General features: G+C 40.0%; 1 protein-coding gene across 2 annotated transcripts in view; it reads left to right on the forward strand.

Moving 5' to 3' along the window:
• The first annotated feature begins 2,263 nt into the window (after window positions 1-2,263).
• THBS2 (thrombospondin 2) overlaps window positions 2,264-18,408 on the forward strand; it is a 54,557-nt gene continuing 38,412 nt past the window's right edge. Inside the window, exons 1-5 of one of the 2 annotated variants that reach the window (XM_058167408.1) lie at window positions 2,264-2,579; window positions 4,812-4,886; window positions 7,723-8,279; window positions 12,559-12,643; window positions 17,516-17,712. In XM_058167408.1, coding sequence (XP_058023391.1) covers window positions 4,814-4,886; window positions 7,723-8,279; window positions 12,559-12,643; window positions 17,516-17,712 — 912 coding nt within the window. In that variant the 5' untranslated portion in view covers window positions 2,264-2,579; window positions 4,812-4,813. The remainder of the gene's footprint in view (window positions 2,580-4,811; window positions 4,887-7,722; window positions 8,280-12,558; window positions 12,644-17,515; window positions 17,713-18,408) is intronic. The other variant, XM_058167417.1, reaches the window with a different exon arrangement.

Below are 18,408 nucleotides of genomic sequence, written 5' to 3' on the forward strand. Positions count from 1 at the left end.
TTTAAGCCAGTCCCGCTTGAATAAATAAATGCGTTTTCAGCTCACGGCGAAAGGTCTAAAGATCAGGCAATTGGCGTAAACCAGGGGGAAGTTCTTTATTCAGTTTGATGCTTCTTAGTCTAACTCACTTAACCTACAAGATTGCTGGGAAGATTAATGGGCAAACAGAGCCAGGTTATTCAGCAAGTGTTCCTTTGAAAAAGACTAGCATATAAATATAAACCACAAGGTGTTACTGGGCTTATTTCAAGGTATTGATAACATTGGTGTCCTAAAAGAGTTCCACAAGGGGCACGATGGCTCAGCAGTTAAAGACACTGAGCTTTCGTCAGCTGGAAGGCCGACAGCCTGGTTCAAGAGTATGGCATGAATGAGCTCTCCTTACTTGCTTCAGCTCCTGCCCACTTAGCAGTTCAAAAGCATACAAATGTAAGTAGATAAATAGGTACAACATTCGGTGAGAAGGTACAGTAACAGCAATTCCATGAACCTCGGTGTATAATTGTCCTGGCCACATGATCTTGGAAATGTCTTTGGATAGCACTGGCTCCCTCAGCTAAGAATGGAGATGAGCATCGCCTCCCTAGAGTTAGACACGAATGGCAGGGGAAACATTTACCTTTAAAATAATTCCAGCCAAAATGTTTACATGAGTTTCCTCCAATACACATGAGCTATACTTTTGAGGAGATTCAGGGGATCTTCTCACTTTGAACTGGGAACACTTCTCACATTAAAACATGTCTGTTTGGTAAGGCTTTCACAATGGTGTGTAGATTTATGTTGGATTATAGCTGTCAGTGGTTGTTGGAACCCTTTCCTCTTTTAGCTTTCTTTCTTAGCTTAAAGCTAGGAAAGGTTTAATTCTTATCCACAACTGATATCTGTCTGTCTATCTATCCTGTGGAGCACTTTAGCCTTTTTTTTCTCCAATAGAAAGCAGAAAACAGTGGTGACAGTAGTGCCTCCTCTATTTTCCCCCCTTTCATTTGTAGAAGGGTTTGTGGAAATGCTGCATAAGCAAAGAGATTTAGAGACTATACTGAAGTTCCTCAATTTTTTCTGGGAACTTCTTTCTCTAGGGACCATAGTTTCTCTGCAAGTGATAGCACCTAGCTCAAAGCTAAGTAGAGATAAATTTGGTTAGTACTTGGATAGCAGACATCAAGAAATCCAAGGGCTGTTCATAAAATGAGAAATTTAAATCAACATCTTGAAAGCAGATGTTGCCAAGAATCAAAATAGCCCCATCAATGTGGTCACCAGGGTGAGTCACACAGCCTCTGACAGACTTAGCATCAGACTTGTGAGATAAACTAAGCATGGTCAGTTCTATCTACATGGATGGGAGACCACCTGGAAATCCAAGGTCCATAGATTAAACTGGCAAGTTGAATGAAATTCTGGAACCTCTGTGCAACCGTGATAAGAAAACTAATAGACAGCCCAAATTTGGCTGGAGAGGTTATCTTTTAATGCAGGATTCAGTAAACACCATGTACACAAAGTCTTGGGATGCAAGACCCAGTAAGGATCCCTTTCTCTCCTTTCAGAACAGAATAACAGAGGGACCTTGGAGGTCTTCTAGTCCAATCCCTTGCTCAGGCAGGAAACCTTTATATCTATAAATGGTTCTCCAATCTCTTCTTAAAAACTTCCAGTGTTGGAGCATTCACAACTTCTGGAGGAAAGTTATTCCCCTACTTGTTCTGTCAGGAATTTTCTCCTTAGTTCTAGGTTGCTTCTCTCCTTGATTAGTTTCCATCCATAGCTTCTTATCCTGCCACCAGGTGCTTTGGAAAATAAATTGCCCCCCCCTTCTTTGTGGCAGCCTTTCAAATATCGGAACACTGCCAACATGTCACCCTTAGTCTTAATGAAAATTAAACTAGACATACCCAATTCCAACAACTATTCTTTGTATCTTTTAGCCTCCAGTCCCCTGATCATCTTTGTTGCTCTTCTCTTCACTCTTTCTAGAGTCTCAACATCTTTTTTTTACATTGTGGCCACCAAAGTTGGATGCGCTATTTCAATCCTTTCCATCCATATTGGGGTAGGATCCAACAGTCAACCGGCTCCCTGGCTTTCCCAGAATTAAGGAGTAAGGGACTTTTAATGCAAGCCGTGTGCGACTGGAGCAACGGCTGGGAACGGGTCTCTCCCTTTTCCCGCCTGGCTCCACCCCTCCCCCAAAGGAAGGGCTGCCAATGCGCGGGGAGGGGGGCTGGGGGGAGGAGTGCTTGCGGTTGAGCTTGTGGCTGGACTGGGGGATCGCCTTCCAGGTAGACGGCTACAAATTGTCTGCTTGGAATTGTAGGTCGCGGCCGCGTTTCCTCTGTTGGCTGATTGACAGCCCGCGCCGGGCTATATAAAGCGGGCGAGCGAAAGGCTGGGGAGTCACTTCAAAAGGCATCCCAGCGGCCGCTTGTTTCTGTCTTAAGCGCACCCCGGCCGAAGGACAGCGCTTGGAGGGAGACCGGGCTTCGCGCTTCCGTGCAACGGCCGGGCACTTTGGTCTCCTGGTCTTGGATTTGGCAGCAATTAACCCCGCAGGTTCGTGGGAACGCTCCTGGCAGGTAGGACAATTTGGAGCCCGTTGCTTCTCGGAGAAGCGCACAGGAGGGAGGGAGGAGGGAAAAAAAAAAAAAACTTCAGAAAGTTTCCCTCGTCGGGAAACGCCGACACGTGGCTTACAGAGGAGTTCTCTTCCTTCCTCTGCCTCCGACGAAACTCCGGGAGCGGAACTGAGGTGGTAACGCGGTTGTAAGAGGACAAAGAGTTCTTGCGTTCAGACAGGCATCTCCTGCATCTCATTCACGGAGCATCTGTTTTCCTGTCTATTCCGATGCAATTCTTCGGGACCTGTCCCAAGTGATATTGGGCCAGAATTAAAGTTTCAGTCTGCGTCCAAGATCCCTTTTTCTCCCTCCCACCCCTAGTACGCCGACTTTCTAATGTTATTAGCGCAGACACTTGGCTTATTAGTAACCATTCAGGCTTTTCCTTAGCACCCTCTTGTAAAAACGAGCGAGCTTTTCAATGGGGGGGAAAAAATCTTTTTTTAAAAAAAAAAACACCTATCTTTAGAATTCATAAAAAGCACAATCCAGCGCTGGGGCGTTTTTTTTTTTTTTTTGCCCCAAGTCTTTTTAGATGGGAGGAAATGGGAGCTATGTGCAGGGGTGGGGGACGACTCCTACCCCAAACTGACGCACTAAATGTTTGGTCAGAACTGTCCAGTATCTAGTGCTGTGTGTGCAGAAAGTACGCAAGGCAAGTAGGCAAAGCTATACGTCTCTCTCTCTCTCGACTTCATAAACACTCCGAAGAGTGTTTATGAAAGGAAGAAAGCTGCGTTCTCCACCCAACACAAGCCACAAGAGCATCTTCGCGTCACAGCCTCTTAACAACCCCAAAAAAATCCCCGTACAAGTTCGGTATAAGAATTTCCATTTATTGGATGGAGCTTAGCACTGGGGACCGTGGGTTCTATCTGCAAAGGGAGACTGGGTAGTTTTCCGATGGACTTTTCAGGAATTGCTGCTGAAACGTTAGCAAAGTCGATAGCATTCAGATAGATTTTTCAGCACAACCTTTCTACTTCCTGCTGGGTTCCTAAGGACAGATCCACGGTCCATAAACCTTCCTCTCAAAGTATAATCCGGGTACAATGTAAAGCGTAGCCTTTGCAAGAACATGTCTCTATACTGTACTGTATATAGATGTAAAAAGTCTTAAATCTCTCAGTGGGTTGAAATAGTGCTTACCTTTATCTTGTTACGGGGATTGTACTTGTAGTGTGTGTGTTTGTGTGTTAATATGCCGTTTTCTCTGTTTGGCAATGACTACTTTGGGCAGCTTTGCATGTTTGTCATATCAACATTTTTGACTTGGGAATTTTTTTCACTGGCTATGAATTTTCCTGCTTTGATGTGGAATAAATACCCAGTTATGAGATCTACAGTACAATTTAAATAGAAGTAGTAAATTTATGCTCTACCTTCTTAAAAAATAACAAAACTGCAGATCATATTAAATTTTCAACACTGGAGTTAACAGTTTAGTAGTGAAACATTCTGTTAACAATTAATTATTCAATGAGACTTCCACAAACTCCATACAGGACTGCGGTTGAAAACTTATATTTATGGTTAGAACATGAAATCTAAATAGTTTTATGAGTGAAGAAGTCTGTGAACATAGAATAGATCAAAATGAAGTGTCGTTTTATGCTGATAGAATAGATACAGAGAAATAAGTTGTCTGCTATTTCTCCAGTGTGTGTGTGTGTGTGTGTGTGTGTGTGTGTGTGTGTGTGTGTGTGTGTGTGTTTGTGTGTGTGTGTAACCCTGCTGGAAATATCATTATCTTCTAAGAATGTAACTCTGCAGCTGGCCAATAATGGTTTTAAGAGATTCAATAGCTAATAGACAATCCAGCACCCAGACGTCTCACAGAAAACCTTTGAAGGAATTCTGTCCATATCATATATCTGCTTCCTTGAATATATTAGGGAGGGTTTTTTCCCTGACTACTTTCTTTGCATTTCAAATGAGCCTTTTTACTAATGTCATAATCAACCCCAGATTAGTTATGCATGCATGGCCAAAGTAAACATATTGATCCCGGGCACTAGCATAATATTATATATTCCCTATATACAAAAATGAGAAATGTTATATTCTGCCACACAGAGGAATTTTCTTAGCTGGTTTTTTTTGGGGGTGGGGGGGAAAGATGAGTTAAGTGGTTAAAATTAAAGTGGGTAAAGAAGCCTGAATAATGGATGCATCTTGGTTTGTTCCTAGGCATGATGTTACAGAGGAGTTGGTTATTGGGGCTAATGGTCTGTCTAGCTTTGTGGCTTTCATCACAGGCTCAAGGTAGGTCTTTGAATTTCCGTAATTCTGTACTGAATTTCTCTGTTGTCTGAACAATTTAAAACCGGCAGAAACTTTAGTAACTATAAGGATGTCTAACGAAATGGAGGCTGCGGTTGTGTGCACGTGACTTTGGCTTGCCCTTAAGAGTTCTTACTCAAGTATGTCGTTCCACTGCGTGCCTAAAATATGAAATTGGAATAGGCCTGTCTCAAAAGCTGTGGAGACAGAGGAGGGGCGTGGTGGTCAAAGAGAAGGAGATTTGGAGATAAGAAAGGTTTCTCCACTCTTACCTAACCAAAGTACAGGCACTATGTAATTCAAAGGAAAATCTGCCATGTGCCCATGACAATGCCTTCATCTGATCACCAGCTGATAAACAAAGCAGAGTAATTCTAACTATAAACAATAACACATTTTTGTGAAAATAATAATAATAATAATAATAAAAATAATAAAAAACAATATCTGCTTATTCCAGGTCCTTGGAAAAGATTTGATAGGACAAAAATGCCAAATCCAGCCTGAACAACTGGCTGACCAAACCATAATAATAATAACACAGTCCTCGATTTATGATCCCAAACTTTCTGTTGCTAAGTTGTTATGTGAGTTTTGCCCCATTTTATGATCTCTTTCACCCCTGTTATTAATTGCAGCAGCTGTTCAGTTAGTAAAATGGTTGTTAAGTGAATCTGGATTCTCCATTGACTCTGCTTGTCAGAAGGTCGCAAAAGATGATCACAGGACCACAGGACACCGCAACCGTTATAAATACATGCCGGTTGCCAAGCGCCTGAATTTTGTTCACGTGATCCTGGGGATGCGGCAACGGTCCCAAATGTGAAAAATGGTCATAAGTCATTTTTTTCAGTGCCATTGCAACTTCAAACTAAATGAATGGTTGTAACTCGAGGACTACCTATAATTCCCTAGACTTGTATGGCACACATTGCCTTAGCTAAACTGGTGTCGAATTCGAAGAAGAATTTCCCTCTTCTTCCAACACCACCCAAGATCAGCCTCAAAGTCTATAAAATCTGCTAAGCTTTTCTTAACTTTGGAGGGAAATCAGATTGCGGCAGTGGCTTGAAAGGAGTCCATAGAGGCAGAATAGAGACTGAATGATGTCAGGTTGATGCATTTTCTACCATTATAGAGGGTACCATTTTCTACCATTATAGAGGGTACTTCAACTAGCCAGTGGGCAAAGTCCCAATCTTTAGAACAGGCAACAAATTTAGCTCAATGCAAGGCTTTTGACATCACATTAATTTGTGATTAAAATATCACAACTATTCTTCTTTCTCTTGAATTATTTGACTAGTATATGTATTTACAGTATAATTTGATTCTCTCTGAGAATTAAGACTCAGTCAATTGTTTAAAAAAAACCACAACTCTAAATCTACTGGGGTTACTAGGCTTTGCTTTCTGCTTTGCTGTTCTTTTTTGAGAAGCTCCCAGGGGTGTCCTTGGCTTCAACAGATGCTGCAGTGTTGCATCTTTCCTGCCAGGCCAGTAGATTTGGCTTGCATTTTTATTGCGTTTCAATAAGCACATCTCTTTCATATATTTTAGCAACAGACAGTAGCAGCTAGACAAAATCATTTCAGGCCAAAGAGCAGCAATTATTCATACTAAGTATGTAAGAATTCAGTACAATGATGTCATGCATGTCTTGATGTTACCATGCAGATGGTAGGAATGATATCATGATGATAACATGACATGAATGAGATATTTAAATCATTCCATTCACATGAAGTATGACCTGTCAATTCCATTGAAATACCCTGGAAGTAAATTCCACCTGAAACCATGCAAAGTTACTTTTTAACCTACTGGGAAGGTTCACACAGTGTCTTAAACCATATGTTGACCCATCTACCTCTGGACTATTCAGTAGACCAACTATGGTTTAGCTTGTGTTTTAATGTGTTTTAAGTCTGGAGCTTGAGGTATATTTGAGTATGAGACTGACTTAAATGATACTCACTGATTAATTCCCTAATTATTTATCCAATGTGGCCCATTGATAAGAGAAATAGGATTGTATCAGAAAGCTTTAATGAATGTATTTAGTTTAGGTGGCTGAGGTTTAAAACAAAGGAAACTCTCAGCCTAAATTTCCCAGTCTGTAATGTTGAGATACAGATGTCCTACCTTATAGGGTTGTTTTATGAGAATGAGTGAGAAAATGGCTGCAAATTGCACTACAGGTAGTCCTTGACTTGCAACCATTCCTTAATGACCATTCAAAGTTACAACAGCACGGAGGTGATTCATGACTGTTTTTCACACTGCAGCATTCCCACAGTCACATGATCAAAATTTGGATGCTTGACAATCGGTTCATATTTATGACGGTTGCAGTGTCTCAGGGTCATCTGATCGCCTTTTGCGACCTTCTGACAAGCAAAATCAATGGGGAAGCCAGATTCACTTAACAACTGTGTTACTAATTTAACAACTGCAGTGATTCTCTTAACAACTGTGGCAAAAGGTCACACAATGGGGGCAAAACTCACTTAACTCTCTTGCTCAGCAATGGAAATGTTGTGGTCATATGTCAAGGACTACCTTTTAAACTTGTATATTGTATTGTCGGTTTTATTATGCCTGTACACCGCCCTGAGTCCTTCGGGAGAAGGGCGGTATAAAAATCAAATAAAATAAATAAAATAAATAAATAAATACCTGTATAACTTTTAAGAGCAATGATAACTAGACATGCCAAAACTGTCTCAGAGTGAGACTTGTTGGACAGATTGGATAGTCAATTACATTGGCCATTCCTTTGTTGTAACCATGTCACTGTTTGGCGGTGGCTTTGCAGATGGTGAGAGAGAAGATGGGACCTCTTTTGACTTACTGAAAATCAGCAACATAAACAGAAAGACAATCGGAGCAAAACTATTTCGGGGCAACATTTCTAATGTCCCAGCGTATCGCTTCATCCGGTTCGATCGGATCCCTCCGGTTAATTCAGAGAAATTAAGACAGATTATTAAACTGATGCAGCAAAATGAGGGCTTCATACTTACACTCACCATGAGGCAGGATAGGAGTTCCAAAGGGACCATCCTTGCATTGGAAGGTCCTGGCATCTTTCAACGACAATTTGAGATTGTTTCCAATGGTCAAGAAAATACGCTTGAACTTTCCTATTGGATTGATGGAGCCTGGAAGCGGCATTCTTTGGAAGATGTGGAATTAGCTGATGTGCAGTGGAAGAATATCACGGTACAAGTCATGGGAGAAAACTACAGTATCTATGTTGGTTGCGACCTTGTTGACAGTTTGACTCTGGAAGAACCTTTCTATGAATACCTGAAAGCAGAGAAAAGTAACATGTATGTGGTCAGGGGAGCGACACGAGAGAGCCACTTTCGGGTAGGTATCCTACAAGGCAGATGGTTTATGAAGTAGAGGGCTTGCAGATGAATGTTATTTATGTCAACTATTACTGAATTTATTGAGTCTTTCTCCCAGGGAAGGAGGCATAGAATGCTTTCTTGGAATCTGAAAAGTGTGGTAAGTATGTTGGAGGTTGCAATTATTTAGATCTGCTCATGGCATGGTGGCCACTGAAAGCTGCAATCATCTCCTCCTCCTCCTCCTCCTCCTCCTCCTCCTCCTCCTCCTCCTCCTCCTCCTCCTCCTCCTCCTCCTTCCAGGGTCAAAGCAGTTGATCTATATGCAAGCTAAAAGTCACAGTGACTGTCTCAAGATTACTAGTGAGCTAGCACTTTGACAAGGAAAGGCTAGAGGAGAAGGAGGAGGATTATTTCTGCTGGTCACTGCTTCAGTTCAACCTTCTCCAAACTAGTTGCCTGGACTGAACTTCCAGAATTCACAGCTTGCATAACTGGAGAAAACCATTTCAACTTTGTTACATTTTCTGAAGTAGCATATAAAATAGAAAATGACATATCAGTATTTCTAAACTATACCTTATCAGGTGAGCAAGGAAATAAGGTAAGAGTGACCAGTTTGTCCAACAATTTCCTGGTCTGTATGATATCTTCTTCCGGTCCTCCATGTCTAATCTTTTGAAGCACCATCAGGTGTAATTTCACCATTTCCAGGTGGTCCTCACCAACCACAACTGGGATCAGCAACTCTGTTGCTAAGTAAAAAACAAACAACATGACTATGCCTGAATGTCATTTACATTTCCGTACTTAAATAAATCACTGTGGTCATTAAACAAGACATTACATAACCACGACTTGCCATTTTAGTTCTGTGTTTTCTATTAATTCTACTTGTTGGAATTGGTTGTGAAGCTTGCAAATGTCAATCATTTGGCTATGGGATGCTGCAATGAACTAAGTGAGGATTTTTTGCAAAACTATTTTTTTTCAACCATCACAGATTCAAATGGTTGCTAAACAAGTCAGTTGATCAGCAAGAACTACATGTTCAGAAAGCTCTAGAGTTGTTTTTCTTTCTCTGTACTAGGATCAGAGAAGTAATGGCTGTCCAAATATAACTAGGCTTCCATTCTTATGCTCTTATGCTGATTCATGCTAAGAGGGCCTAATATATTCCCATCTCAAGGGTCTTAAATTCCTTAATTAAACCTAAATTAGACAGTTTCTCCAGCACTGAGAACTTAATAATGAGCTCCATTTCCTGCAAGCTTACACTTTAACTGCACAATATTTTGAAATATTCCTCATGTAATTAACTAAAATGTCAACCAGATGATTTTCTGAAAATCCATTAGGGTGTGTAGAATGTCTTTAGGGAACATAAAATAGCTATTTAAAAATCATTGAGGGTTGCTGATCAAATGTTGCATGACATCTGGAAGGGGAAAAAGGCAATTTTAGAATTCAGATGTTTAAGCAGGAACTATTGAAACAATACCTTGCAAGGATTGCTTTGTTTCTTTGAATTGTGGTATCATCTTAAGGAAACACTTAAGACAGAGTCATCTTACTGGGACAATGGGTGACATATAAATTTAATCGATCAATAAATAAAATAAGGGCTGCCCAACTAGGGATTCTGTGTTGCAAAACATGAGTCCAGTATACCCATTTATAATTTATCTATTTCTGACTTAATACCTTTGCTCATCAAGAACTTGGGGCAATATAAACAAAGAAATTAAGTTATACATGCAAGAATTTAACAGCACATATCCATAGTCAAGGCACTATTGTTAAAAAAAAAAAAAAAGACAAAACTGGTTTTGTTGCAGTGGTGAAATCCAATTTTTTTTTACTACCGGTAAAAAAACGTGGACGTGGCTTGGTGGGCATGGTATGGCTTGGTGGACGTGGCTTGGTGGGTATAGCAGGGAAGGATACTGCAAAATCTCCATTCCTCCCCACTCCAGGGGAAGAATACTGCAAAATCCCCATTCCCTCCCCACTCCTAGGGCCAGCCAGAGGTGGTATTTGCCGTTTCTCCAAACTATTCAAAATTTTCGCTACCAGTTCTCCGAACTGCTCAAAATTTCCGCTACCGGTTTTCCAGAACCTGCCAGAACCTGCTGGATTTCACCCCTGTTTTGTTGCCTGTGCCAAAAAAAAAAAAAAGTTAAGGATGTAGTAGGCATTTTTATAGAGGCAGAGGCTGCTCCAGACTGAGCGGTTACAATTGAATGAAAAATTGAAATCTTATTCTGTCTTTCAATCCATGATATTTCTTTGGCCCAGCATTTATTTGTAACTAATTGAGCATAATAGTTTGCTTTTAAATAAGAAACAGTTTGCTGGACTCTAAATCAAACAGGGGGTGGGGATTAGAAATATTTATTTAATAAATTTTATGGGCCATCCTTCTCATACACATGACTCTGGGCAGCTAATAACAGTCCAGTGGGTCACATTTTTCAGAAGCAAGTCCCAATGAGTTGAATAGAATGCAAAAAAGTTTACCTAAAGGATTGTAATCTTAGTCGTTCATAGCATTTCTACACTGTGGGAATTGGTCTATAGAGTAGCTCTCCCTGGGGTTTGCTAATTGACGGATTAGCAACAATGGATGGATACAGATGCTAACAGCTGTATTTTTTTCCCCTCACAACAGCAGTAGATCTATCCAAACTTTCGAAAGATGTTGAATTACACATTCATTCCATGTTAGTCACACTGAGGAGGAGACATGTATATCTTTTTTTCCCCTTCAGTCTGCATCTGAAAGGGGAAAAAGGAAAATTAGAAATTGCTTTCCTGCTCTCTAGAACAGTGATGGCTAACTGTTTTGCAGTTGCGTGCCAAAAACAGGGGAAGGGGGGGGTTGCGCACACATGTGCCCACACCCATAATTCAATGTCCCCCACACCTCTGTGCATGCATGCATGCCCCCACCCCCATTTCCCACGCTTTTGGCACGTGATGGCCCACTGGGCCCGGTAGGCCCTTTTTTCACCCTCCCCAGTCTCCAGAGGGTTTCTAGGAGCCCGGGGAGGGCAAAAACAACCTTCCCCACCCCCCTGGAGGCTCTCTGGTGGCTGGAAACAGCCCATTTCCTGACCCCTGGTGGGCCCAGAAGGCCCAAAAATTAGCTGAGCTAGGGCAACACTTGTGTGACCACAGTTACGGCTCCACATACCACCTGTGGCATGCGTGCCAGAAGTTCGCCATCACGGCTCTAGAACATGAGTGATGAATCTGTAGCCTTCCAGATGTCCTTGGATTTAACTTCAGACCACTGGTTGGGCCGTAGATACCTTATTGAACTAATGAAGGGTGTAGATCAGAGTGAATTTTCCATTTCTATTTTTTTCTGCTCTTTTCTTAGCTCTACATACTGATGGAAAAGTAATTAACCTTCTTAGATCTCAACTATTCACCAGGAATAGAATGTAATTGGGTAAACACACATTACTAATTTACAACTTAGATTGCAAATCCATCTAGAAGAGAGAATGACTAAAACCATCAAAGGTTACTTCTTACTAACCTCTTTCCAAGGAATTCTGGAAACTATAATTTCATGAGGTTGGTAAAGACTGTTATCAGATTGTTATTAAAAAATATTCATCATCCCAGGATTTGGGTGTTAGAAGCCAATATGAGCCAACTACTATATTATGAACATTGTCATATTACTCTATAGTATAGAGCAGGGGTCACCAACCTTTCGGACCTCAGGGACCACTAAATCCATAATTTTAAATCCTGTGGACCACTAATATGAATTTTTTAAAAAGATAAATAGTATTTAGTGCAATATAAAAATGCAAATAATTTTTCTATGGACCACCAAAATTTTCTCGCTGACCACCAGTGATCCGCGGACCACTGGTTGGTCACCACTGGTATCATCTTTCCTCCATGGGATTCCATCATCTTATCATGATTTGTTTGTGATCCTGTGATATAGATTACACTGAGAAATAATCATTTGACCAAAATCATCTGATGAAATCTATGTTAAGAAAGTCTTTAAATTAGTCTTCTAATTGTTTGTTTCTCCTTTATTATTTTATGTATCATCCCATTGAATATTAGAACTTTTGAAAATGTGTTATATTAACTCTGTGCCAAAGAAATACCTTTTTACACCTCAATGTATTTGAGAAACATTTTTATCATAATAAAGGTTGCATTTGTTAATCTATTCATTGTTAAATTCAGTTAAAAAAACAGGCAACAACAAGATACCCCTAAAATATATGAGAAAACTGAAAAATACTTCTGTCTGTTTTCAGGGTCTCCTGCAAAATCTTTATCTGGTTTTTGGAACTACAGTAGAGGATATTTTGCGCAATAAAGGATGCCAGAGAAGTCAATCAGGTAAGAAGAAGATGTGGCACTGTTAATTCAGAATTTATGCACATTTTCCTTCTCTGTTGGGTTGAATCCAAAAGGGAATGTAATGGGTGGTAAAGAGGGAAGAAAAGAATGGAAGTGTGAATTAATAGAATGAAAATTTTAGTATAATTGATAATAAAATTAAGCACAAGCTGTTCTGTTTGCTGTAAGTCTCACTACAACTCCTACCAAACATGAGCTTTTGCATTTATTTATTATCTTACCTTTATTATTTTTATAATTAACTCAAGAGAACACACCTCCCTCCTTCCATTTTCCCCACAACAAAAACCTGGCTAAGTTTGACTGATCCAAAGTCTCACAGTCAGATTTCACACCTATAAAGAAGAAGGAAGGAAGGACTGACTTTAAAAACTTCAATAGTTTTATGAAAAAAGAGAACTGCTTCCTTTCTTTTGTGTTATAATTATGTAAGTTGTAAAGTGGAGCATCAAAAAATTTAAAATTTATGCCTCCTAAGTATAATACCACATATCTCCTGAAGAATGAACTACAAATTTTAGAAACCTTGGTTTCCAACTCGATACTTCATTGATTGGTTTATTTTAGTCAATCTTATCTCCCAAATTTTATTTTTCCAAAGAAGTAAGTGGGATTGGATAATCTATGCCTTTCTGAACGTTGCTGGATTCCAATTCCTATTCACCAAAGCTAGCATGTCAAGAAATCGGCAATGAAAATACTTGAAAAGTCATAAGCTATTATCCCATTTATAATACAACTGACAAGACAATTGCCTGAATATTAAAATGTACTTTAAAATCAGTGTCCATTCACTCACAAGGCAATGAATTGGCATGAGATCTAGGGTGCATCTGATATCTTTAAAAGTTTAGATTTTGTATTAAGTATCATTAAAACAAAATTGAATAGATATGACATTTCACAGAGATGTCATTTATTTGGGATATATTTTTGCATTAAGAGCAAAGACAAAGAAGGATGAAATAGCCTTATCTAAGTACATATAAAAATCTTATTAAATGGACCATTTAGAATTATCTTATGGAAATGATCAGAAGGAGGCTCCGATATTGTTTTTTGTTGGGTGTCAATTGCCAACAGGATTTTTTTTCGTTACTGTTTGGGCTGCCTCTGGATCTATTATGATGATTGCAATCTTAATATCTTGGTCAAAACCCAGTTGAGGTTGATGTTATAATCTCACATTAATTATGTTGCATATGGGCAGCCTATTATACGTTTGTGTCCACATGGTAGGAAGACGTCATTTTATTCCATCAAGTTGACACTTAAGCATATTCCACTTCATGATCAATTTTCCATTGTGCAGTGTTGCATTTTTAGGGTTTCTACTCTGAAGTCTTAAAATAGCCAAGTAATTCAAATTTCTCAGTGCTGGAAAGAATTCATTATAGACTTTGGAAAAGCATTTAGTTAGCTGTTAACACCACAATTAAATTGATCAGTATCATTAGCAGTAAGCTTTCCCCCAGCCAAACAGTCTTTCTTTGATGAAAGTTGTATTTTGGATTATTCACAGATCAAATATCCACTTTCCTCCTATTTAGCCACATTGACACTATGCTATTATTATATTTCCATTCTGGTATACCTACTGATTTTCGCTAGTATAACTAAGCATAAGATGGTGATGTCAGTCTGTTGCCCTTTCTCTACAGTCACTTGTAATGCAATTGAAGAAATACCAGGTGGTTTCTGAAGATTTTAAATAGCAATTTCTAGAGGGCAATAGCAATAACCTTTGTTATTGCCTTGGTTCTTATAATCTGCACTTTGCTTAAAAAAAGATACCAGTGGATGTCTGGACACGGAGCATGGCTTAAAAGTTTATGAAATACAAATAATTAATTAAAATATTCTGAAACAAGAATTCTAGGAACGCAGTTTTAATTTCTCTTTATTGGTAGGTAGTGCTAAAATGGAATGGAATATACATGTTCCATGAGTGTTAAATTTTTCAGACCATTCCCAAAATTAAATTTATACAACAAGAGAAACAATGGGCTTCCAAATTTGCTTCCTAGGAAGTGACTGTGCAGAGTACAGAATTTTTTTAAAAAGGAGATACAATGGCAAGGAAACAGTTTTCAACTAAATGTTTGAAGAAAAATTATGTGGGGAGAGAGGATCATCTGAAGGATGGATTGCACAGTGGATTATTCTTTACTAGGTTTGATCAATTCAAGGAAGACATGAGGATCAATGTCTATTAGCCTTGATGGCAAGGTGGCTACCTCTGAAGATGATCTGCTGAGAGACTAGTGGGCTTCCTCATGCCATTGGTTGACCACTGTGAGAACAGGTAGCTGGACAAAATGGGCCAGGTTGTTCTGACCTAGGCTTTCTGACTCAGTAAAACACACGAGTAGTTCCAAAAACCTCTTTTATTTCAACAGTTGTGAATTCTGTTCATTCACAGATGAGTTCCAAATATTGTAAAGAGTCCTTCGGGATGAGGCGGATAATCACCCACCTTTATCTCCCTTGACACACTGACAAAGACCTAATTGGCAAAGCCACACGGAGTCCAGAATCAAACAGAGCTTCAGATTTTAAACTGAAGAGAATTAAGAACGTTGCTTCTTGAAAAGGCCCACATGCCTTTGCTCCTCTTTTAAGTCTTATGGGAGGGGTCAATCATCTCCAAGCCTTAGTCTTGAGTCATCCCTTTTGTTTTAACTGTTCTTGCCTTCTGGCAGCTCTGCACATGCGCACACTGGGAATAGGCTCCCCCTGTTCCTCTGCCTCGCTGAGGTCCGACTCTGGAGGCTCTGGAGGCAGCACGTATCTCCCAGATGGCCCTTTCTCTGCCTTCAACAGAGCCCTCGTCCAAGCCTTCCCCAGACTCCAGGACTGGCCCATGTTCCTCCCCAACCTCCTCACTTTCCGACTTTGCTGCCAGCTCTGCAGGCTGCCAGCAGACCACAACACAGGTCACTGCTTATGTTTTTATGCTAAGAACCTGGTATGGGCCATACTAAAGATAGGAATGCTGTGGTTGCAACAATCTGCATGGAGCAGGAGATTGGTTAGGTGACCATAAAGGCTCTTCCTAAGTCTCAAATTCTTGAATCTTAGTCATATTGAGAACAAGTCTCTTCCCTTGTAGTTCTCAAACTTACGCCAAGAATCTGGCGTTTAGGACTTGTGTCTCTGAATTTATCTTTTTTTTAAAAAACTGCATTTGTTCTTTCAGCAAAAAATGCTGCCAAGAAGCATTGTACCAGCATTAGGCATGCTCTGACAGAAATGTGCAGTTTTCTGCCAACTCAGTTTAGAAAGACCGTTGTCTATCCAAAGGGGGTGAAACATACATTGAAATAGGGAATCTTCATTTCTTCAATTTTGTGGAGTGGAAAATAGGGTTTATAGGATAAAGGAAGAGTGGAAAATCCATACAATGCAATCCTAAACCTGTTCTGTCAAGATTACACCCTCCTTTTGTTAGTGGGGTTTTCAGTACGCTTAACACTCTCCACCCTTAATCTTATTTTTGGTGCCTCGAAAGAACCAAAGAAGGCAAAGAAAACTTAGGGTAAAATGTGGGAACAGATTTCTTTTCTCATGATGGAGGGTTTTCAAGCCCTTGAAATATGTTTCAGAAGGCTCTTCCTCCTGTCTCCCCATGCATTTGATTTTCAGACTGCCTAGTAAACTGCAGGAAGAGAATGGGCAGCCCCATTCTCCATCCCATTTATCTTCCATTCTCTCAGCCAGACCAACTAATTGTGGTGCATGTAATGTCATCACAGCACTATCCCAGAAGAAAAGCAATGCCAAGAGTGAATGAAGGTCTTGATTTCCATATACAGTAACCCTGTCCTCCTTCTGAAACAGCAGAATTATTATTAGGGCTGTGCAGTGCTTTGGATTTGATTATTGAATACAGCTTTGGGCTATGGAGAGTTTGATCTTCTCAATAGCCCAAAGCTGTATTTGATGTTCCTGGCTGGAACATAAAAAGATTTTGGAATCCAGGCAAAATGATTGCACTTCTATGGTAATTATGCCAAGTTCAAAATCGGGGCCAGCTTTCAATATTACATTCATCTCATTGGTGGTATTATAATTTCTCTATCCCTCTTCCAAGGGTGTCTGCAGGGTATAATCAAAGACAAGATGCTGGATTTGACCACACCTTGTGGACACCTGGCTCCTGTCTTTTCACTACAAAAGACATTGGTACAATTGGCCAATGCAGAATTATATTTCCAAAGCTGCATGCCTGCTACCCACCTTTGTTCAGTGATGCTAAGAAGTGTCTCCAATAATTAACAAATTTCTAAGTTTATTCAAGCAAGTTGTTTGGACTTTTAAAAGTCCTTTAAAAAGGATGATTATGGTATCTTTAATGTCTGTGCCTTAGCATTCCTCCTGTGCAGTCATTTCTGAAGGAAAACGATTAAGACTCAAACATTTATTTTAACTACATTTCTTTTTTGCTCCATTTTTAAAGTGAAATTCTGCCAGGAACCAGAATGTTGAAAAGACTCCAGGAGTTATTTCAGAAGGGCAATGGTGTATATGGTGCATGCTAAGATTGTAACTGAATTGCATGAGTTTAACAGCTTTCTCTGGCATTTCTAAAGAATTTTTCCATTACTTTCTGAGATAGGAGAGGATACGTCTTTAGGTTTGGGATTTAAGCTGTGGAAAGCAATAATTGAAAAGAGCTGGTATCCAACCTCTTTTCTCCCCTTGATATAATTTGAATTGAACCTGTTCCAGAAGAGATCCTTTTGAAATACATTCTAATGCATCAGTGTATAATTTTAATCAAAGGTTTAATCCAAGTGGAACATGGTTTGCTGTGTGTGTGCATTCTCATTTTGTTTTCTTTCTTTGCAGCTGAAGTGAACGCTATTAATGAGAACACAGAGATCCTGCATCTCAGTCCTCCAATCATGACAGAGTACGTTGGAGAAAACACAGAGAAGAAAGCAGAATTCTGTGATCGCTCTTGTGAAGAGCTTGGGTCTATGTTCGCTGAACTCCATGGACTACGAGTTGTTATCAATGGCTTGTCTGACAAATTGAAAAGTGTGGTAGGTAACTCCAGTCATTTCCTTGTTCTAAGTCAGGGGTCTCCAACCCTGGCCACTTTAAGACTTGTTTTGGGATTCTGGGAGTTGAAGTCCACAAGTCTTAAAGTGGCCAAGGTTGGAGACCCCTGTTCTAAGTGGTTTCCAGCCTTGGGTTCCCAGGATATATAGTTGGATTACATTGGCCATTGTTTCCAGCAGTGGGCGATGCAAATTCTAGTCTACCTTCTGGGTTCCCATGACTAAAAACTTTCAGTAATTATGAGGGTTCTGTCCAGTGGTGGGTTGCCCCTGGTTCAGACCGGTTCTATAGAACCAGTAATAAAACCGTCGGGAGGCTCCGCCCACTGACCCGAACATTACCAAAACTCTTCTGTGCACATGCGCGCGAATGGAGTGAGCGTGTGCGCGCAGGCATGATAGAAACTAGTAGTAAAGGTAAGTAGAACCCACCCCTGGTTCTGTCTGTCTCTCTTTCTCTCTCATACACATGCACTTTATTTAAAACACTGATAAGGATCACTGGGAATATCCTGAGCTTTGTGCTTTGAAATTCAACTAGCATTCATGATTAGAATTCCAAAGCACAGTTTCTTTCCTATCCTTAAGCCAGAATGCATAATGCCTAAAAAGTCACTCCTTGTTGATTCTATGCTGTAGACTATGTAACATATTGTATAATGAATGCATCGTGCTTTT

The sequence above is a fragment of the Ahaetulla prasina genome, chromosome 1 (assembly GCF_028640845.1).
Source record: "Ahaetulla prasina isolate Xishuangbanna chromosome 1, ASM2864084v1, whole genome shotgun sequence".
NCBI lineage: Eukaryota > Metazoa > Chordata > Lepidosauria > Squamata > Colubridae > Ahaetulla > Ahaetulla prasina.